This window comes from Mobula birostris, chromosome 20 (genome assembly GCF_030028105.1).
Source record: "Mobula birostris isolate sMobBir1 chromosome 20, sMobBir1.hap1, whole genome shotgun sequence".
Classification (NCBI taxonomy): domain Eukaryota; kingdom Metazoa; phylum Chordata; class Chondrichthyes; order Myliobatiformes; family Myliobatidae; genus Mobula; species Mobula birostris.
This window is the reverse complement of record NC_092389.1, coordinates 2,577,706-2,600,792: the sequence shown is the minus strand read 5'-3', so window position 1 is coordinate 2,600,792 and position 23,087 is coordinate 2,577,706. Positions and strand designations below refer to the sequence as shown.

The following is a 23,087-nucleotide window of genomic DNA, read 5'->3' as shown; positions in this document are numbered from 1 at the left end:
TCTTGGTCACGTGCTCAAATATCTCCTTATGTGGTTCAGTTTACTTTTGTGATTTGATAAAACTTCTTTGGTTGGTCACTGTGCTAAAGGTTTACAGTTAATGTCATTTGTCTGCATGGAACTAAATTTCAGTTCTCTTTGTGTTGTAGGACTCACTCCTTTGCACTGCGCAGTTATTTCCCATAACTCTGTTTTTCGAGAACTCTTTTATGATCATGATCTGACGCCACAGAGGCAGAACGAGCTACATTATAAAGCTGATCAACTTCATGCCTGCATCCGGTTACTGATAGAAATGGGAGCCTTAATAACCAGCCAGGTAACTTGTTTACCAGAACTGTTAAAAAGATAAAAGAAAAGATTATAAGATTAGCTTTATTTATCACATTTACATCACAACATACAGTGACATGTGTCATTTGCATCAAATCAAATCAGCAAATATTATGCTGGGCAAACGGCAAGTTTTACCATGCTTCCAGCAGCAACGTAGTATGCCCACTGCTCACTAATCCTAACCCATACGTCCATAACTCCATAAAAATATATATTGAGAGATGGGCCTGTGAAAGACTTGATGAAGTATTCCAATTGGGCTATTATCTTAAGGATGGCATGGTACCTCTATGCTACCATGCCATCCTTAAGATAATAGCCCAATTGGAATACTTCATCAAGTCTTTCACAGGCCCATCTCTCAATATATATTTTTATGGAGTTATTTACTGAATCTATTGCTCTGTTGCTTTCATTGTGCCAGAGTTTCTAGACGTGTTTGCGTGCTCCATAGACTTACAAAAAAATCTTCATACATAACTTGTCCAACAGTTGGCAGAAAGTTTGAGACTTCCAAGTTTATACATGTATACATGACTTTTCCAAACTTGCTCCTGCTTGTATGGGGAATTGTCAGGAAAATCATGCCTTGTCAATCTATCCACACTCTCAACAGGCTGGAACAAAGCTTTCTTCACTATTCCACAACGCTGAACCACCTTTTCATTAACATAACATGGCAATGGAATATTTGTTTCCCATCTCTGGTTTTTGCTTTGGCATGGTTTCCCTTAGTAGTGTAAACAAGAGGGCATGTGTAATGGGGAGAGGCATGTAACGTGTTTCTCTGGAGCAGAGAGGGGAGGGGAAACCTGACAGAGGTTCATAAGATAGATTATGAGAGACATAGATAAAGTGGACAGACTGTATCTTTTTCCAAGGGTTGAAATGTCTACTGCTAGACAGCATGCATTTAAGGTGAGAGGGGATAATGTCAAAGGGCAAGTTTATTCAACAGCGAGTGATGGGAGCATGGAATGCACTGCCAGGTTAGTACAACAGAGATGTTTAAGAAGCTCCTTGATATGCACATGAATGTGCAGAGAATGGAAGGATATGGACATTGGGCAATATCCTCCCACATTTCCCTTCCTTATTGTTTGTACATAACGATGGAGACGCAACATATAGATTTTTACTCCCTCTTGTTGTGAGATGGATGTAAGAAATAAAATTCTAATTCTAATTCATTGTGTGGGCAGAAGGGATTAATTTACTTGGGCATTTGATTACTAAAGATTAGCTTTATTTGTCACATGCACATCAAAACATCGAAACGTACAGTGAAATGCATCATTTGTATTAATGACCAACACAGCCCAACAATGTGCTAGACAGCCCATAAGTGTTGCTCTGCTTTCGGCACCAACAAAGCATGTCTACATCTCACTAAACCTAACCATACACCTTTGGACTGTGGGAGGAAACTGGAGCACCCAGAGGAAACCTGCACAGGCACGGGGAGAACGTACAAACTCCTCACAAACAGCGGCACGAATTGAAACCTGATCTTCTGATTGCTGGCACTGTAAACTATTATGCTACCATGCCACCCTAGTTAACTAGTTTAATTAGTCTGGCACAATATCATGGGCTATACTGTTCTAGTGTAGCACTTAACTCAAGAAAAGACTTTCCATAGGTGTCTGGATGCAAATGAAAATTCCATCCATTTTCTTTTCTGTGAACAGGATGTGAAGAGCAATAAAACAGTGGTGCACTTTGCAGTTCAGGAGGGAAATCTCTTGCTGCTGGACTACTTCCTGAAACTCAGTGGCACCAGGTCACCCGAATTTGTCAACATGAAGGTAGGTGATGTTGACGTGTTCACTTGTAAAATGACAACACTCTGGTGATATGGTACATAGGTTAGGTTCTTTGACAGCATAATAGTATCTCAATTTAATTAAAATTTTTCCACTGAGGCAAGGGGAGAAAAAAACCAGAGGACATGGGTTAAGGGTGAGGGGGGAAAAGTTTAAAGGGAACATTAGCGGGGGCTTCTTCACACAGAGAGTAGTGGGAGTGTGGAATGAGCTGCCATACGAGGTGGTAAATGAGGGTTCTTTTTTAACATCTAAGAATAAATTGGACAGATACATGGATGGGAGGCGTATGGAGGGATATGGTCCGTGTGCAGGTCAGTGGGACTAGGCAGAAAATGGTTCGGCACTGCCAAGAAGGGCCAAAAGGCCTGTTTCTGTGCTGTAGTTTCTATGGTTTCTATGGTTAACTTCTTTAATTTACCTAATTGTAAGGATAATTAAGCATTTAGTAAGTTTTGCTGACTTTATAGATGTATTATGTTTAGGTATGAACTATAAGTTTAGCACTACAACTCTCAAACATAATTTGTTCCATTGGTTGCAAAAGGAGAAAAAGCCAGATTCTCAGCAAGTCAGGCAGCATCTGTGGAGGGGGAGAAAGAGTTAGTGTTTCCAGTTCATAACCCTTCATCATTAACTTGAAATGTTTTATTTTCGTTTTACATTTCCAGCATCTGTATTTGTCTTTAGCCTGTATTGCATTGAAGATCTCCTCCTTGTTCTGTACATGCATTCACCAGGTCAAAGATGTAGCTATAGTCACTCACAAGCAACTTCGAAACAATGCCTGTCTCTTCATGAAATACGTGGAACAGTTCTTGATTCAGTCCAATTTGGGCTCCCTCCTTCACCTCTTTATTTGATACATTGATGACATGATTCATGCTGCTTCCTACAAATGCGCAACATGGAACATTTCATTATCTTTGCTGCCAATTTTTACCCTTTTATTTTGTCATGTTCTCTATCCATCTGCTCCTTTCCATCTCTTGACTTTTCTATCTGCGTCTAAGGAAACAATTACAGACCAAATATCCATTAAAAGCTCACAGACTCTTGCAACTATCTTAACTACTCCTCTTCCTACCCTCTTCTGGTAAGCATTCCACTCAGTTGTCCCAATTTGACCACTTCCATCATCTCTGTTCAGAAAATGAGACTTCCTTCAACAGAGTATTCAGATGTCTTCCTTCTTCCCCCTTCCCCCTCTGCCCTGGTCGAGAGAACCTCAGTTCCAGTTGTCACACTTCTGCCCTCAGTTCTCTTATCACAAACAGATCAATAATCAAGTTTCCCTTGGCCTTACCTTCAATCCCACTCACCTCCACAAGCAGCAGATGAGTCTTTAGACTTCAAATTCAAATTCAAGTTCATGCTTATAGTCATTCAACCATACAGAAGTATACGGCCAAATGAAACATAGTTGCTCTGGGACCAAGGTACAAAACACAATACATACGGTCACACACAGCACATAGAGTTACGATCCAGCACATACAGTCACAAAATAATATCAGCACAAGCTCCTGAGGGGCATGGTCTGAAGATTGAAAGTGTGAGGGACATGTTTCTGTAAGACAGTGTAATATTACTGACGCTATCATAATAAAACAAACAGTCCGATAGGTATATGAAACAGCAGCAATATGAGATGAAGCGTGACCAGTGCAGGATGTGAGTGTGTCTGCGAGTTGGGGAGTTGATAGAGGGCCCCTTATCTGCACATACATCTTTCCGAAGCCTTCAACAAGATTCCACTGCCAAATGTCGCCTCCCATCTCCACCCCTTTCATCACTTTAAAAGGACTATTCTGTCCATGATTCCCAGCTCAATTCATCAATCCCTAATACCTGCTCAAATTCTCCCATCCCCAATATTCCCAAACAAAGACAGGGGATACAGCAACTGCACTTTTCCCTCGCCCACTTCCCATCAGACACCCAGGTGAAACAGGGAGACACTTACTCTTCCTTAAGTTTAATGTTTTGCATACTGTGCTACTGCTAAGGTCTTCTATACATCAGAGAAACCAAATGCAGTTACCACATAGTGTCTTACTCTCTCTAATGCTGTAGTTCATTTTCCCCTACTTAAATGCCGCTGTATGCTGCAGAGAGATCTATGCTGATGGTGAGGTCTCCTCTAAATACTATGAGGGGTCTCCCTTACATACAATGATGTCTCCTCCATATGCCATGAGCTCTCCTCTAGATACGAGGAGTCTCCTTTACATAGCGTGAGGTCTGCTCTAAATGCCATGAGCTCTCTTCTTGATATGAGGAGGTCTCTTTTACATAGGGTGAGATCTCCTCTACTTACTACAAGGTCTCCTCTATATACCATGAGATCTCATCTACATAGCATGAGGTCTCCTCCACATACCACCATAGAAAGGGTGCAGAGGAGATTTACAAGGATGTTACCTGGATTGGGGAGCATGCCTTATGAGAACAGGTTGAGTGAACTCGGCCTTTTCTCCTTGGAGCGACGGAGGATGAGAGGTGACCTGATAGAGGTGTATAAGATGATGAGAGGCATTGATCGTGAGGATAGTCAGAGGCTTTTTTCCAGGGCTGAAATGGCTAACACGAGAGGGCACAGTTTTAAGGTGCTTGGAAGGAGGTACAGAGGAGATGTCAGGGGTAAGTTTTTTATGCAGAGAGTGGTGAGTGCGTGGAATTGGCTGCCGGTGATGGTGGTGGTATATGGAGCTTAGAAAAATAGAGGGCTATGGGTAACCTTAGGTAATTTCTAAAGTAAGTAGATGTTTGGCACAGCATTGTGGGCCGAAGGACCTGTATTGTGCTGTAGGTTTTCTATGTTTCTATGTTACCACGAGAACGCCTCTATAGGTCATGAGGATCTCCTCTACAGACCATGAGGTCTCATCCACATACCACAAGAACTCCTCTATATACCAGGAGAACTCCTCTAACCGTGAGGTCTCTTCTATATGCCATGACTCATTGACATAACATCAGGTCTCCTCTACATAACACAAGGTCTCATCTACATACCTTGAGGTCTCCTTCACAATCCACGAGGTCTCTTCTACATACCATGAGGATTCCTCCACATACCATGAGGTCTCCTCTAAATACCTCAAAGTCTCCTTCACAATCCATGAGTTCAATTCCACATACCATGATGTCTCCTCTACGTACTATGTTCTCCTCTACATGACATGAGGTCTCCTCTACATGCCATGCTTTCTCCTTTATGTACCATGAGATCTTCCCTTCATACTATGAGGTCTTCCCTACATACCACAAAGTCTCCTTCACATGCCCTGAGGTCTTATTAACATACTATGCAATCTCCTCTACATACCATAAGGTCCTCTCTTCATACCGTGAGGTCACCTTTACATAACAGGAAGTCTCCTCTACCTACCATTTGGTCTACACTATATTCCATGAGATCTCCTTCACATACCATGAGTTCTCCCCTACATACAACGAAGACTCCTCCACACACCACAAGGTCTCCTCCATATTCTGTGAGGTCTCCTCTTCACAGTTTGTTCTCCTACACACACAACAAGGTCTCCTCTAAAACTATGAGTTCTCCTCAACATACAATGAGGTCACTCTATACCATGAAGTCCCCTCTACATGCCATGAAGTCACCTCTACATACCACGAGGTCTCCCTCACACTACATACCATGAGGTCTCCTCTGCATACCATAATTTCTCCTCTATATACCATCTGCTCTCCTCTACATACTATGAGTTCTCCTCTACATACCATGAGGTCACTCCATACCACGAGGTCTCCTCTACATACCATGAGGTCACTCCATACCATGAGGTCTCCTCTACATGCCATGACATTCCCTCTACAAACCGTGAGGTCTCCTTTACATGCTGCAGAGAGATCTGTGCTGCTGATGAGGTCTCCTCTAAATCCATTTCCAGCAGGAATTATGTATACTCTCTCTAATGCTCTTTTTCATTTTCCTGTACTTACAGGCTGCAGAGAGAAAAGTTGTGATAAATTACTTTTCATTTCCCTCTCTTTAAACGGCACCTGATCCACTTTGCACTCCACTCTATCGAAGATCTTATTGCAGATATACCCTTACATCAGGACTGGCAGGTGTTAAATTGCAGAGAGAATGGTGGAGAGAACAAAGGGAATGTAACATTAGCTCAGTTTTCCTTTCTAAACAGATGCTACCTGACCTGTTGAATATTTCCAGAATAGAATGAGGTTTATTATCTCTGTCTAACTGTGTGTGATTAAAAATTAAAGAGATTAACATCATGTGTCACATATACATTGAAACCTGCAGTGTAATAGAAACATAGAAAATAGGTGCAGCAGTAGGCCATTCGGCCCTTCGAGCCTGCACCGCCATTCAGTACGATCATGGCTGATCATCCAACTCAGAACCCTGTTCCTGCCTTCTCTCCATACCCCCTGATCCCTTTAGCCACAAGGGCCATATCTAACTCCCTCTTACATATAGCCAATGAATTGGCCTCAACTGTTTCCTGTGGCAGAGAATTCCACAGATTCACCACTCACTGTGTGAAGAAGTTTTTCCTCATCTTGGTTCTAAAAGGCCTCCCCTTTATCCTCAAACTGTGACCCCTCGTTCTGGACTTCCCCAACATCGGGAATAATCTTCCAGCATCTAACCTGTCCAATCCCTTTAGAATTTTATACGTTTCAATCAGATCCCCCCTCAATCTTCTAAATTCCAGAGAGTATAAACCTGGTCGATCCAGTCTTTCGTCATATGAAAGTCCTGCCATCTCAGGAATCAATCTGGTGAACCTTCTTTGTACTCCCTCTACGGCAAGAATGTCTTTCCTCAGATTAGGGGACCAAAACTGCACACAATACTCCAGGTGTGGTCTCACCAAGTACAGTAGTACCTCCCTGCTCCAGTACTCTAATCCTCTTGCTATGAACGCCAGCATACCATTCGTCTTTTTCACCGCCTGCTGTACCTGCATGCCCACTTTCAATGACTGGTGTACAATGACACCCAGGTCTCATTGCACCTCCCCTTTTCCTAATCAGCCATCATTCAGATAATAATCTGTTTTCCTGTTCTTGCCACCAAAGTGATAACCTCACATTTATCCACATTAAATTGCATCTGCCATGAATTTGCCCACTCACCTAACCTATCCAAGTCACCCTGCATCCTCTTAGCATCCTCCTCACAGCTAACACTGCCGCCCAGCTTCGTGTCATCCGCAAACTTGGAGATACTGCATTTAATTCCCTCGTCTAAGTCATTAATATATATTGTAAACAACTGGGGTCCCAGCACTGAGCCTTGCGGTACCCCACTAGTCACTGTCTGCCATTCTGAAAAGGTCCCGTTTATTCCCACTCTTTGCTTCCTGTCTGCCAACCAATTCTCTATCCACATCAATACCATACCCCCAAGTTTGCACACTAATCTCCTGTACAGGACCTTGTCAAAAGCCTTCTGAAAATCCAAATATACCACATCCACTGGTTCTCCCCTATCCACTCTACTAGTTACATCCTCAAAAAATTCTATGAGATTCGTCAGACATGATTTTCCTTTCACAAATCCATGCTGACTTTGTCCGATGATTTCACCGCCTTCCAAATGTGCTGTTATCACATCTTTGATAACTGACTCTAGCATTTTCCCCACCACCGATGTTAGGCTAACCGGTCTATAATTCCCTGGTTTCTCTCTCCCTCCTTTTCTAAAAAGTGGGGTTACATTAGCCACCCTCCAATCCTCAGGAACTAATCCAGAATCTAAAGAGTTTTGAAAAATTATCACTAATGCATCCACTATTTCTTGGGCTACTTCCTTAAGCACTCTAGGATGCAGACCATCTGGCCCTGGGGATTTATCTGCCTTTAATCCCTTCAATTTACCTAACACCACTTCCCTACTAACATGTATTTCCCTCAGTTCCTCCATCTCATTAGACCCTTGGTCCCCTACTATTTCCAGAAGATTATTTATGTCCTCCTTGGTGAAGACAGAACCAAAGTAGTCATTCAACTGGTCTTCCATGTCCTTGCTCCCCATAATCAATTCACCTGTTTCTGTCTGGAGGGGACCGACATTTGTCTTAACCAATCTTTTTCTTTTCACATATCCGTAAAAGCTTTTACAGTCTGTTTTTATGTTCCCTGCCAGTTTTCTCTCATAATCTTTTTTCCCCTTCCTAATTAAGCCCTTTGTCCTCCTCTGCTGAACTCTGAATTTCTCCCAGTCCTCAGGTGAGCCACTTTCTCTGGCTAATTTGTATGCTGCTTCTTTGGAATTGATACTATCCCTAATTTCTCTTGTCAGCCACGGGTGCACTACCTTCCTTGATTTATTCTTTTGCCAAACTGGGATGAACAATTGTTGTAGTTCATCCATGCAACCTTTAAATGCTTGCCATTGCATATCCACCGTCAATCCTTTAAGTGTCAATTCACCTGTTTCTGACTGTAAGGGACCTACATTTGTCTTAACCAATCTTTTTCTTTTCACATATCTATAAAAGCTTTTACAGTAATGCATTGTTTGCATCAAATCAAAAAGGATCATGCTGTGCAGTCTGCAGTGTCGCCATGCTTCCAGCACCAACAATTCACTAAACCTAACTATACTTCTTTGGAATGTGGGTGGAAATCGAAGCACCTGGAGGAAACCTACGTGGTCATGGGAGAACGTACAAACTCCTTACAGGCAGTAATGGGAATTGAACCCCGATCAATGATCACTGATGGTGTAAAGTGATGTGGTAACTGCAATATTGGCAGTTGGTGTTTTGACAGGACAGTTAAGAGATCTCCCCTATACTGGGTCTGAAACTCATAAAGGCAGTACTATGTCAGATTCCCCAAAGGACAGGGTGAACCAGGTAGTTCTAAAACATTGAAGTAGTTCTTTGTTGAGAGACTGAGGGAGTGTTGCACTGTCAGATGTGCCTGTCCTTTGGATGCCACTTATATAATAAAGCCTTGTCTTCTCTCAGGATGTTGTGCTTAGCTTTCTGTCTAAATTTGAACCCTCGTCAGCACTGCAAAAAGAACCTGTCTGGCCACTATCACACTGCTGTTTGTGATAGCTTTTGAACGAGGCTGGCGATCACATTTCCCTCTCTGGAATAGTGCCCAGGTGTCAAGAAGCGTTCAATTTTCTGTAAATTGTCTAGGGATGCCTTGAGATCTTACAAAGTGTACAGGACTTTCGGAAATGAAAGGGAGATTTTCAAACTCTTAGAAATCTTCCAATGTTTTGAGCATTCTTGGAGATTTATTGAGGATGTGCTAGTCTAATGAACAACCTTAAGTGTACTAAGAGATTAAAACTAACAATCGGCGTGAGGCAAGTTCAGCTATTTCCTCGCAGCTTTTTTTCTCAGCAATTAAACACAGATACTTATGCAAGTCAACTCTTGCACGAACAGTGTTGGCTGACATTGTTTATCGTCCTGTTCCTACAGGACAGTAAGCCCTAGAGTACACAAAGTCTTTTGTTTCTGGTGGACAGAGTTGCTGTCCAACTTTTCCACACCAAATGTGCTCCCCTCTTTTTTCACATTGTCCCTGGCAATGCAGTTTGATCACTTTTATTAACCCCTCTTATTGTGGGAAAATCAGAATCAGGATTATTATCATCAACATGTCATGAAATTTGTTGTTTTGCAGCAGCAGGACAATGCAATACATAAAATGTACTATGAGATACAATAAAACTATTTTAAAAAAATAAATAAGTAGTGTAAAACGAAAGCAAAGTGGGTTCATGGGCTGTTCAGAAATCTGATGGTGGAGGGAAAGGAGCTGTTCCTAAAATGTTGAGTGTGTCTTCGGTTTCCTGTACCTCCTCCTTGATGGTAGCATTGAGAAGAGGGCATGTCCTGGGTGAGGAGGGCACTTAATGAGAGACCCCACCTTCTTGAGGGACTGTCTATTGATTATGTCTTCGGTGCCGGGGAGGCTAGTGTCCGTGATGGAGCTGGCTGTGTTTACAACCCTCTGCAGCTTTTCCTGATCCCGTTCAGTGGCCCCTCCATATCAGTCGGTGATGCAACCAGTTAGAATGCTCTGCACCGTACATCTGTAGGAATTTGCTAGAGTCTTTGGCGACGTACCAAATCTCCAAATAATACACTCATCATTAGAAACTGTTCATGATGTGACTGCACAGGAGAAAATGCAAAGGAGATTCACACGGGTGCTGGCTGAGTTGGAGAACTTCAGTTATGGGGAGGCATCAGATAGGCTTGTCCTGTTTTCCCTGGAGTGAAGGAGGCTGAAGGGTGACCTGATGGAAGCAGATAAGATTATGAGGGGCTTGGATAAATTACATGGTCATAAGATACCGCCTCCCCCATAGCAGGAGAATGAAAAACAAAAAGTCATGGGTTTAAGGTGAGAGGAAGGAGCTTTAATGGAGACTTGAAGGAAATCAGTTTTTTACATAGACAGTGGTTGATAGCTGGAACGTGCTGCCGGAGGAGCTGGTGGAATTAGATACAACCAGTGTGGTTAAGGTACATTTAGACAGATGCTTATATAGGTAAGACTCAGAAGGATGCATCCCTAACATGGTCAAAACAGGGGCAAAAAAGATTGAACGTGGAAAACAGAAGGGCCACTTTCTGTGTTGCACAACCATACTTTTCTGATACTGTGTCTGAAATCAGTATTCACTGTCAGCAAGATAAGCCTAACCATTAGGCCCTGCACAACTACATTCAGACTGGAATAAACTGCACCTCATTCAGAGGAGAGACTACCAACTATTAACTCGTTACATGTGCCCAATCTACATTTCTTAATCATAAAAATTAGAAAACATCAAAATGAGATCTCTATATAGATAATTATAGTGTGTAATTTCACTGTGAGTATTTAACTTGCTTCTCCATTTGATTTTGTCTGAGATTTAGTGTAAGCATTTTAATTCTTTCCATAACACAACAAGCAATCACGTACAGTATGTGTGCACTAAACATTTTATAAAACCATAAGATCATAAGACATAGGAGAATTAGGCCATTTGACCCATTGAATCTGTTCTGCCATTCCATCAAGGCTGATTGTTATCCCTCTGAACCCCATTCTCCTGCTTTCTCCCTGTAACCTTTGACACCATTATTAATCCAGAACCTATCAACCTCCTCTTTAAATATACTCAATGTCCTGGCCTCCACAGCCATCTGTGGCAATGAATTCCACAGATTCAACACCCTTTGGCTAAAGAAATTCCTCCTCATCTCTGTTCTAAAAAGACGTCCTTCTATTCTGAGGCTGTGGCTCCTGGTCCTGGACTCTCCCTTTATTGGAAATATCTTCTCCACGTCCACCCTAATCTAGACATTTCAATACTTGATCCCTCCTCAATCTTCTAAACTCCAGTGAGTACAGGCCCAGAGCCATCAAATGCTCCTCGTCATATTTTAATTGTAGGGTGTCTGAACTAACTGTTTGTGAAGAATGGAAAACTGCACTGATAGTAATGTGGAATTGTCAACCTTTGGTCACTCATTTAGTTTTCCTTATCAAACTCTTTTATTACATGCAACCAACCTGATACTGTCTACTTTACACAGTGGCTTAATACTTCAGTTACTACTTTGCCCTGGTTGGGAAGGGTAACTATTACTCCTGGACACTCAGTGTTAAAAATAGAGAAACACTTCATGGAATTTGCAAAAATGAACAATGAATAGGACAAAGAAAAAGCAATAACCAAAGAAAAGAAGGTAGGTGGGTAACACACATCAAAGTTGCTGGTGAACGCAGCAGGCCAGGCAGCATCTCTAGGAAGAGGTACAGTCGATGTTTCAGATGTTCCTGATGAAGGGTCTCGGCCTGAAACATCGACTGTACCTCTTCCTAGAGATGCTGCCTGGCCTGCTGCGTTCACCAGCAACTTTGATGTGTGTTGCTTGAATTTCCAGCATCTGCAGAATTCCTGTTGTTAAGGTAGGTGGGTAGGTGCGGGGGGAATAAAGTGGGAAGCTTCACTTCAACGACCGGCCCCCTCCCACCCACCTTCCTCCTCACCTGATCTCAGCTATCACCTGCTAGCTTGTACTCCCTCTGCTTCCCCTCCGCCACCTTCTTATTCTGTTTTCTTCTCCCTTTCTTCCCAGTCCTGACGAAGGGTGTTGGCCTGAAATGTTGACTCTTTATTCCCCTCCATAGATACTGCCTGGCTTGCTGAGTTCCTCCAGCATTTTGTGCTAATCTGAATCTTCAGCATCAGGAAAACATTTGTGTGTTTTTTCTTTCGTCTAGGCTCATGGTAACACAGCTTTGCACATGGCAGCCGGTCTTCACAATGAGAGAAACCAGGAGAAAATAATTAAACTACTTCTACAGCATGGAGCAGATGGCAGCATTCGAAACCTGGAGAATGACCAGCCGATTCATTTGGTACAGCCAGGGGAGCAGGGAGATCAGGTGAGGAAGATCTCTTGTGGGAATTCATCCATTCCTTGCAATGATGATTACAGGTTCACGTGCCTTCCTCACATCCATCCGTGTCGAAATGCAATGCAACCAACTATGGGGGATAGATTTCCTTTACCGAACGTCCTGCTCATCCACATATCTTCAATAGCAGAGCCACAGAAAATGTATTCTTTCTCCTTGGTTCCCACAGCTCTTCAAGGTTCAAGGTAGATTTATTATGAAAGTATGTATGCAGTATATGACTCTGAGATACATCTGCTCCAGACAACCATGGAAGCCGTTCAAAATAAAACATCAACCCCACCCCCATGAACAAAAAAAAAAAAATTGCACTAACGGCAACAAAAGCATCAACACCCTCATGCAAAAAATTGCATATCTGGTAGCAAGAACACCAAACTCACCCCATGCGCAAAAAATTGCGCATACAGCAACGAGAACATCAAAACCCCTTGTGCAAAAAACAAACCGCGCAAACAGCAACAAGAACATCAAAACCCCTCGTGCAAAAATCAAAACGTGAAAATGGCAACAAGAACATCAAACTCCCTCCACGCGCAAAAAATTGCGCAAATGGCAACAAGATCAAACCCAACCCCCCCCCATGTGCAAAAAACCAAACAAATTGCGCAAACAGCAACAAGAATGGACAAAAACATAGAATATAAAACAAAAAGTTGAAAGACTCCCCCTTAGAATTCATCCCATGTTTGTCAAAGTTCAAAGTTCAAAGTAAATTTACTATCAAAGTACGTATGCCACCATATAGTAGCCTGAGATTCATTTTCTTGCAGGCGTTCACAATAGAACAGAGAAATACAATAGAATCAATGAAAAACTACACACAAAGACTATCAAACAACCAATTTGCAAATTAAGTAAAACTGTGCAAACACAAAAACAATAATAATTACTCAATAAGTAGGTAGTAGACAGCCGTTGATCACAGAGGATAATGGGTTTGCGCCTCTGGCGGACTGTGTCCTCTCCAGGGCACAAGCCTGGGCAGGAAGATTTGAAGAACCGGCTGTTGCCCATGCAGCGGGACCTCCCTCTCCATGTCACTCACTGATGTAGCCCAAGGGAAGGGCAAGTGCCGATACAGCTCGGCACCAGTGTCGTCGCAGAGGTTGCCAGAGTGAAGTTGTAAACAACATCAAACTGCCTTAGGGACCCCAGCTCTGGATTTCTTCCTCGGGGTTTACTCCCGAAGCCTTTCCCATGGGAGGGTATGGCCACAAGGCAGCAGAGGTTTAAAATCAGAGTTTTCCTTCTCCTAGGCGGGCTGCCGTCCAAGGCTGATGATCTCCACCTGCCCGGAGCAACTGGTTTTGAGGCGCCAGTGATCCGCATTTGCCCCTTCTCTTGTCAGTAGAAACTGTTCTGCCCGGCCTAGTAGCTAAGCCACACGTGAAGGCCAGGAGTTGGTTTTGGTTGTCAGAGGCTGTAAGAGATGCACACCATTGGGAGCACTTCATAGGTAGTGGGAGCTTAACCCCACTACCACCCTGGCTATGACAACCTTAGGAACCAATCAATCAAATAAGTAAATAAATGATATTAAGAACATGGTTGTAGAATCCTTGAAAGTGAGTCAATAGGTTAGATTCAGTTCAGAGTTGAGGTGAGTGAAGTTATCCCCACATTGGTTCAGGAGCTTGATGGTTGAAGGGTAATAACTGTTCCTGAAGTGTGGGACCTGCCTTCTTGTTGTAGTGCTCCCTGTACATGTACTCAATGATGGGAGGGCCTTTCCTGTGATGCTGTTATCTGTTTGAACTCCATTTTGTAGCACGTAATATAGGTAATAAAGGCTTGATAGTTTAACACTTAAGAAATAATGGAAGGCGAGGCTTACATGCTTCTCAAGCCTGTTTCATCACTCCTGAAATTCATTATGAACTTCTCATTAGAGGGAGGATGTGGAAGCTTTAGAGAGGGTGCAGAGGAGATTTACCAGGATGCTGCCTGGATTAGAGAGCATGTTTTATGAGGAGGGGAGCCAGAATGGGGAATGAGAAAAGAGGGAAGGGATGGTGGTGGGGGAGGAATTACTAGAAGTTAGAGAAATTGCCGTTTATAGCATCAGGTTAGAGGCTACCCAAGCAGAATATAAAGTGTTGCTCCTCCGTCCTGAGAGTGGTCTTAATGTGGCCGCAGAGGAGGCCGTGGACCAGCATATCAGAATGAGAATGGAAAGTCGAATTGAAATGGGTGGCCAGTCAGAGATCCCGCCTTGCATGGTAGACAGAGAATTGATTTCCCCATTATCAGTATGGCACTGGGTTGTACTGTTAAGCATTTGAAATGGGCTTAATCATACACTTGAAGCTTATTGTGAACATTTTTATGGCTTTACAGATCAGGCATCTCTTGAAGAAAGGACGAGTTGGCTCAGGGTCAAACCAACGAAGTGCAACATCCTAGGAATGTAGCTCAGCCTGGATCAGAGCAGTCCCACCCACTTCACTCCTGCGGAATGAATGCATTAGCAATGTTCAAACATGCACTTATCTGCAAAACTCAAGTCTTTCATTCCTGGTGTAATTTATCTATGTAACAAACTATTGAATACTACATTTTCCTTCTCACTTAATATTCCAAAGGACCTGTGAATCTTCGTGCAGTCATAGAACTTAAACTTAATCTTTTAACTCCTTTCAGAATGAAGTCCCAAAGTCCTTTACAGCCAATGAAGTCTTTTTGTTGGACAGTAACAGCATAGTTCAAAAGAGCATTTCAAAGGGGAAATATTTACTTATTCATTTTAGCACAAATCCAAAAAAATGTTATATAGCAAATAATTATTAAGTAAATCAGAATTCTACTGATCAACAGTTAACTGATCCAAATTTGTTTTCTATTTTGCTAAGCAAATGCAATGATCAAATATTGATACAAAAATTTTAACTTGTGCCAGCCAAAACAGTCTGACACGTTCCTACTGAGCTTAGAGAGAAAATAAAATTGTCCAAAATCCCCACACCCTGTTATGATAAAGCAGATTCTGATGGGCACTGTATGGAAAGGAATGTAGAAAGAGATGGGATAAAGACTAGTTTTGATAATTACACCCACCCCCACTTCCTTCCCCTCTCACCTTTCCAACTCCTTCCTTGGGATGAATGGCTGAACAATGCTATCAGTCTGGCACAGGAGGAGGTACAGTGGTATGTTGATGGACCAGAGGGCTGCAGACCATCCTAAAAAGACACCAGCCCTGGATAATCGCAGGAGAGGATGGAAAATAGGAAAATTAGAAACAATAATTTCCAAGTATAAAGCTGTATCTTTTTAACATCTGAAGTTGAATTGGCTAATTTGAATAATGGGATAATTTTACATTTTTGTACTTTATTTTGGTAACTTTATTTATATTGATTTAACTAAATCACAAAGTAGTTGTACCCTCTTAAGTTGAATTAACAGTAAGCTACAATAGAATCATTCAACAAAAAATAGTTAATAGTTATTCAACAGATTTCTAAAACATCTAATTTAAATCAATTTTGATATTTTATTACTATTTTGCTTTCATTGGAGCCTAGCAAGAATGATCAGCTTGCTAAGTAAAGGTCAACCAGTGTATTAAGTGGTTGGTAACACAAATGGTGAAAGGATACAGTGAATGTGGAGAGGATGTTTCCTATGGTGGAAACCTTAGGCTAGAACCAGAGGACATAGCCTCAGAACAGAGGGGCATCCTTTTAGAATGGAGAAGAGGAGGAATTTCTTTAGCCAGAGAGTGGTGAATCTGTGGAATTCTTTGCCACAGGCAGCTGTGGAGGCCAAGTCTTAATGTATATTTAAGGCAGAGGTTGACAGATTCTTGATTGGTCAGGGCATGAAGGGATACGGGGAAGGTGTGTGGGGAGGACAAGAGATTGGGGCTGAGAGTAAAAATGGATCAGCTATGATGTAATGGTTGAGCAGACTCGATGGGCCAAATGGCCTGATCTTACGGTCTTACGGTCTAATAGGTTAAATTGTGCTACCCATGTTGACTGCTTTGCCATGTTGATTGCCTGGTGATGTATAGCAGCACCAAGATGTACATTGTACAGGCACGCTCCACTCCCTGTGAGACTGAGTAATGGACAGTGCAATTAAAGTTTTAAAAGTTATCAGATCAAAAAATAATTCAACTAAAGTACATTAAATTAGTACAAACTAATAAACAGAATAAAAATCTTAGCAGGCATTTACATGAAAGCTAGCACAAATCACTGGCATTATGTCAGAGGACCAGATAGAAATTATTTCTGTCTCCTCAGTCCATCGTGATCCAGAACAGCTGCCGAGCTCGGTCTGCACTCAGACCAGTCCCTCCCTCTTCACTCCTGTGGAACTGATGTATATTCGGAATATAAGATGCACTGCAATCAGCGTGCATCGGACCTGTACACCACAGTGCAAGCAAAGACTTGTTAAACATCCAAAGGTATGTGGAAAGTACTGATTCTGGAGGTCAGTCCTATCCAGAAAAAGGCAGATTACTACAGTCAGACTTCATCAGTTTGTTAATTCCTCAGCTGCAAAGATCTTCTTGCTTATAGAACAATTATTTTCTTGATAAAGTCGTTTTCCCAATAGCTAAAATAAGTTCCACAGAATTATAAAGAACTATCATTTTTAAAGCTTGCGAGAATAAGCTTCTTGAGATGATGTCAACTCTAGTTCAATCAGTGCCATTTTTACTTGGAAGGACTAGAGCACAAAGCCTCATTTCACACTCCTGTGGAGTACTGAGGGGTGCCACACTCTCAGCATGCCAGCAGTCAGATAAGACATCAAATCAAGAGGACTCCTCTGAATTTTCGCAAATAAATATAAGGGACACCCAGCGTCATTTCAGTTTAAAGTGGAGGAATTCTCACCACTGTCTTTGCCAGTATTTGCTTGAAAACCAATATAATTAGAACAGAATCTCTGCCCCTTTACACAAATTGGCTGCCACATTTCATGTTACCATGCGTGACAACATTTCAAAAGTACGTCATTGGCTGGAAAGTGCTTTGGAGCTTGCTAAGGACCAGAAGGGGCCAGTGTTATCACAGATTAGTGCAGCACATGGGGTAAAACCTCAGCACCATAAAAAAACAGGAGTTGTGGCATCTTTCAGAATTACCAAATAGTGAGGAATCAACTGCCTCAGAAAGGACTTGGGCACAACTGACTGACAAAAACTGAGAAGACGACAAATATGGGGGGGGGGGGGGGCGGGAAGTATCTTTAGTCACTAGTGCTGAATGGGTTTGAGATTATTAACCATTACTTGTGTTAGCCTCCTGGTTTTCAGTTCCATTGATGTGAATGAAATCATTAAAATTATTGCTAGCAATTGTCAAAAGCTGAATACAACTATAGCCAATACTCTCAAACCTTCATGGATGGTAACCAAAGATGAACTTCCCCTCTCCTAAGTCTAATGCAAAAATAAAACCAATCAGAGGTTGTGTCCCCGCGTTGGCTTATTTCCAGAAAATAGACCATAAGGCATAAAGGCAGAATTTGGTATTTGGCCCATTGACTCGGCCCTGCCATTCCATCATGGCTATTTTCCCTTTCAACCCCATTCTCCTGCCTTCTTTGATGCCCTTACTAATCAAGAACCTATCAACCTCAGCTTTAATTGGACCCAAGGCATGACTTCCACAGTTGTCCGTGGCAATGCATTCCATTGGTTCACCACCCTTTGGCGAAAGAAATTCTGCCTCATCTCTGTTCTAAAGGGATGTCCTGTTCTGAGGCTGCGCCCTCTGGTTCTAGACTCCCCCACTATTTTAAACATCCTCTCCATACCTACTCTATCTAGGCCTTGCAATACTTAATAAGTTTCAATAAGATTTTTCCCCTTCCCCCATTCTTCTAAACTCCAGTGAGTACAGGCCCAGAGCTATATATTAACCCTTTCATTCTGGAGTCATTCTTGTGAACATCTGGATCCTCTCCAGTGCCAGCACATCCTCTAATGTACCAGAGCATCCCACCACTATTTCTCGTTCTGATTTCTCACCTCACCTCGTTTTGAAGACTTTAGAGCCACTCAGCTGGGAAACACACAGTGTATCCACAGCCTAGAGAACTGTTAATATTAGATTTAAAAGCAGGGATTAGAGGAATTTTACTCTGTAACATTTTCATTACAAGTTATTGATAAGGATACTGCCATGGCTGAAAAGGTAGAAGAAAATTGTGCTATTGCCTGTAACAGCCTTATTTTTTTTCCTTCTTGATTCTGTTAAATATAACTTAAAACAAAGTTTTCAGTATTTATTCATGTCTGACCTTGAGCCTTAGTTTTAACATTGCCGAGGCCTACAGGTTTTAAAATGAACTAATTGGAGTATGTTCCAATGCGTCTCTGGATACTTTGCCAAGGTGTACCTCGGAACGAAGATATAATCTTTGATTATTCTCCAACTTCCATGAATATCATTCTTCCATCTGAAAGTTTTCAATAGCATCAGAGTTAGTTCACTGGGTGCTGCATACTGAATTTCACTATGTTTAAGGACAATGCCCACAAATATTGGCTAAATACATAAGCTGGGATGGGTGCAAGCCATGGTTACTTGTTAACACATTACCAGTAACATCTCACAGTGTCAAAAACAATTGTATACCAAATTTAATATCCTCCTTGATGTATCAAATGTGTTATCTTGAAAATTAGATATTTTGCCACAATTACTTACATCACTGCCCAGAAAATTCTTGTCATGGTTTTAGCAAATTAATTCTACACACATCTTTCTTGTGTTTCAAATACTTTCTCTTCTCAGCCTACTGGCTTGCTTCATTGATAAGTACACTGTATTATTCAGTGTCATCTAATTTAAGATTGCCAGAAATAGCTTAATGACAATTTTTACAATGGTTCTTTTCAAACTATTTTTTAAAATTTCTGAAAGTAATTGAGGAATGTGATATGAATTTATCTGCTAACACCACCATAGATTTAATATTAGCACCATTAATACCTACCAGCTGGATTAGAGACTCTTCTCATTTGGGTGGGTGCCAAGTATGGTTCTGCAATTTGAAAAAGCTCAAGAGAGCACAATACAAGCCAAAATGAATTTGAGATGATTTGGGTTCTTCATCCAATTGAGCAAGCTAGGGCTTATCCCTTTGCAGCAAAGGAGGATGAGAGGTGACTTAGTAGAGGTGTACAAGATGATAAGAGGCATAGATCAAGTGGACAGCCAGAGGCTTTTTCATGGCGCAGAAATGAATACAAGGGAGCATAATTGTAAGGTGACTGGAAGAAAGTATAGGGGGGATGTCAGAGGTAGGATTTCACATAGCGAGTGGTGGGTGCATGGAATGCGCTGCCAGGGTGGTGGTAAAGGCAGATAGATTAGCGGCATTTACAAAACTCGTAGAAAGACATATGGATAAAAGATTAATGGAAGGGAGTCAGGTTTCGGAGTTCAATTCCAGCATCCTCTGTAAAAAGTTTGTACATCCTTCCTGTGAGTGTTTCCTCCGGATGGTTTGGTTTTCTCCCACAGTCCAAAGACGTGTCAATTAGTGGGGTAATTGGTCACTGTAAATTATCTTGTTACAAGGCTAGTGCTTTGCTGAACAGTGCAGCTGGTTAGGCTGGAAGGGCCTGTTCGTTCCTTGCTGTATCTTGAAATAAACATCATGGGCTGAAGACTCTGTACTGTGCTGCACTACTCTCTGTTCTCTATTCAGTATGTTTTTGCCTCTGATTGTAGCATTTTCAATTAAGAGATCAGGCTTCAGACAAGAAAGGATCATCTCACAGCTTTCTACATTGTTATTAGACTTTCAATTTGTCTGCCTTATATTTTGTTCATTATTTATACACGAGATCATATTTTCTTCAGTTTGGCCCATTGTTTGGCTCCCACATTTTTTCATTCAGGGAATCAGTACTGGTGACAGTAACTCCCTTTTCTACACGTCTGTGACTGATGTGTGGATCAGGTTAAAGCAGAATATTTATTATTTCTATGAAATAAATTGTTGATTGTCATACAATCTGCGATATAAATACATACTTTGTATTTTTGTATAGATCAAATTTGATTACACTGCATCAGTGTGGCAGGGCTATATTGCTTGGCTGCATTTGGAATGTCACAGAATTCAGGTTTGACATCATACATCTCTGATGTACCTTATTATTCTTTGGAACAGCATAACGGTAACCAATGAGTAATTGTTCATGATAATATTATTACAATTTTGCAACAACGGATTATATTGGGAACTACCTCACAAGTCTGCAGATAAAAACCTGGAAAGTGAGGTTAGTCTCAATTATTCCCTGTCCAACCTGGACACGATTGGTCAAATGAAGTCCTTCCTCTGCTGTGCCATAAAAATCCAAAGATTCTCTGATGATGATGATGATTCCAGTTGTTAACGATAAACCTTTCAGAAGACATTCCTCTACGTCAAACATACATTGCTCTCAGCTCAACACTGTTTCATGCAAATGCATTCTATGCATGTGGCCGTTTTTAAGAAGCTTGAGATTGCCGGATAATTCCATGATTATTCCTTGACGGAAGTTTAAGAGAAAGGGTAGACATTTGTTTTATCTTTTTCATTTGGGTTCCTGTTTGTTCCAACATATAGAAATAAAATGCTTGTTACTTGAAAACAATTGATGCTTTAATTACCCTGACAAGGTGAATGAAACTTGTGGTGAAATAGCTATGAAGTCCGTTGAGGAGGAAGTTAACGAAGTTCACTATCTTGCAATTTAAGAGTGAAGTATAAAAATTTCTTCTGAACAATCTGCTAAATTGATCCACCTAAACCTGGTAATCCCTCACAAATAGGCTATCAGGGCAGTCTGCCTGATCTGGAGATGTGGGATTTTGATATATTATCTCAGAATTAAAATGTTTCCTGCAATAACTATTTCAGGAGAATACTATTCACCCAATTCAGACATTTGACACAGTTTCTAACCCAGTGCTGCCTCAGCAGTGCTTGCATCTGCCGCTTGCTTCAGATTATTAAGTTTTGATACTATGTTTACCATGATGTTGCAAAGTGATCTGACGTTGCCCTTAGATTTGAGATATCACAATCTTTCTTGTATTTATTCCTGAATCCTGGATAAAATTAATTCTGTCACTGCAAGCTTGGCTATTTTTGTGGTATGGAAAAGAGTTTAAACTTGAGTTTGTTATTCTTTATTAGAATATCATTTTATCATTTATTGTGAACCACAATGTAACATTTTGCTGGTATAACTGGCCCTTTCATCTGTATGCATATTGATAACAATGCATAATAAACATTTGCACTCTTGAAAGAATTTCAGCATACTGTCTCATAATACTGCATTTTAATATGACTTGTTTCTGTCCTGAGACAGATGACTTACAACATACATCCAGCAAAGATCTTCTAGATTATCTTCATTAGCTTGTTACATGTACATCGAAACATCAAAACATACGATAAAATGTTTTGCTTTTTGTCAATGACCAATCCAGTCCGAGGATGGTCCAGAGTGGCAGCTGACAAATGGTGCTACGCTTCTGGGGCAACATAGCATGCCCACAACTCACGCATTCTAACCCTAACCCAAAATGTATGAATTTGAAATATGGGAGGAAACCGGAGCATCGGGAGGACACCTATGAGATCAGAGGAAGAATGTACAAGCTCCTTACAGACCATAGTGGGAATTGAACACCGATCAGTTCAATGCTGGCACATTGTGCTAACTGCTACACTACCATGGCCACCCAAGCTGTTAAGGGCACGGTAATATGTTGTTATGATCAGGTTCTTTTAGTTGAAGGAGAATGCTTCCTTATCTACCACTTCCCAAAAAATAAACAGTACCTACTGCAGAAGAGGTGTGGTCATTTGCTAAGTCCAATCAATGTTAGTCTTGGCCAGTTGTCAGTAAAAGTTCCCAAGCTATCAATCACCATCTCAGTTTCCCTTATCTTATTGGACTGAACTCTGAAATTGTGTCCTATTCTGTCTACAAGACAAATGAAAATCTTTCAATGTGCAAGATAAAACTCTGAAAGACCCCTTAAATAACCGCTAAAATCCTTGTGTAGGATTCCCTGAAGGTTAATTTGAAGGTGGTGGTGAGGAACGCAACTGCGATGTGAGCATTCATTTTGAGAGGACTCGAACATAAAAACAAGGATATAATGTTGAAGCTTTATAAAGCTCTGGTGTGGCCTCACTTGGAATACTGTGAGCAGATTTGGGCCCCTTATATTAGAAAGGATGTGCTGACATTGGAAAGGGTTCAGAGGAGATTCACGAAAATGGTTCCAGGATTGAAAAGCTTGTCATATAAGGAGTATTTGATGGCTCTGGGCCTCTACTCATTGAAATTCAGAAGAATGAGGGGTAACCTAATTGAAACCTATCGAACAGTGTAAAGACAGTAAGGTAGAAGGGCTGAAATGTGTGTACCTCAATGCAAGAAGCATTGGGAACAAAGGTGATGAACTGAGAGCTTGGATACATACA

The 23,087-nt window shown here is 41.4% G+C and overlaps 1 protein-coding gene across 1 annotated transcript in view; it reads left to right on the top strand.

Moving 5' to 3' along the window:
- LOC140212736 (NF-kappa-B inhibitor delta-like) overlaps positions 1-21,884 on the top strand; it is a 184,646-nt gene extending 162,762 nt beyond the window's left edge. Inside the window, exons 9-12 of the mRNA XM_072283872.1 lie at positions 150-319; positions 2,028-2,144; positions 12,417-12,581; positions 14,955-21,884. Of these exons, the coding sequence (XP_072139973.1) occupies positions 150-319; positions 2,028-2,144; positions 12,417-12,581; positions 14,955-15,020 (518 nt within the window). The 3' untranslated portion in view covers positions 15,021-21,884. The remainder of the gene's footprint in view (positions 1-149; positions 320-2,027; positions 2,145-12,416; positions 12,582-14,954) is intronic.
- Positions 21,885-23,087: the final 1,203 nt, after the last annotated feature.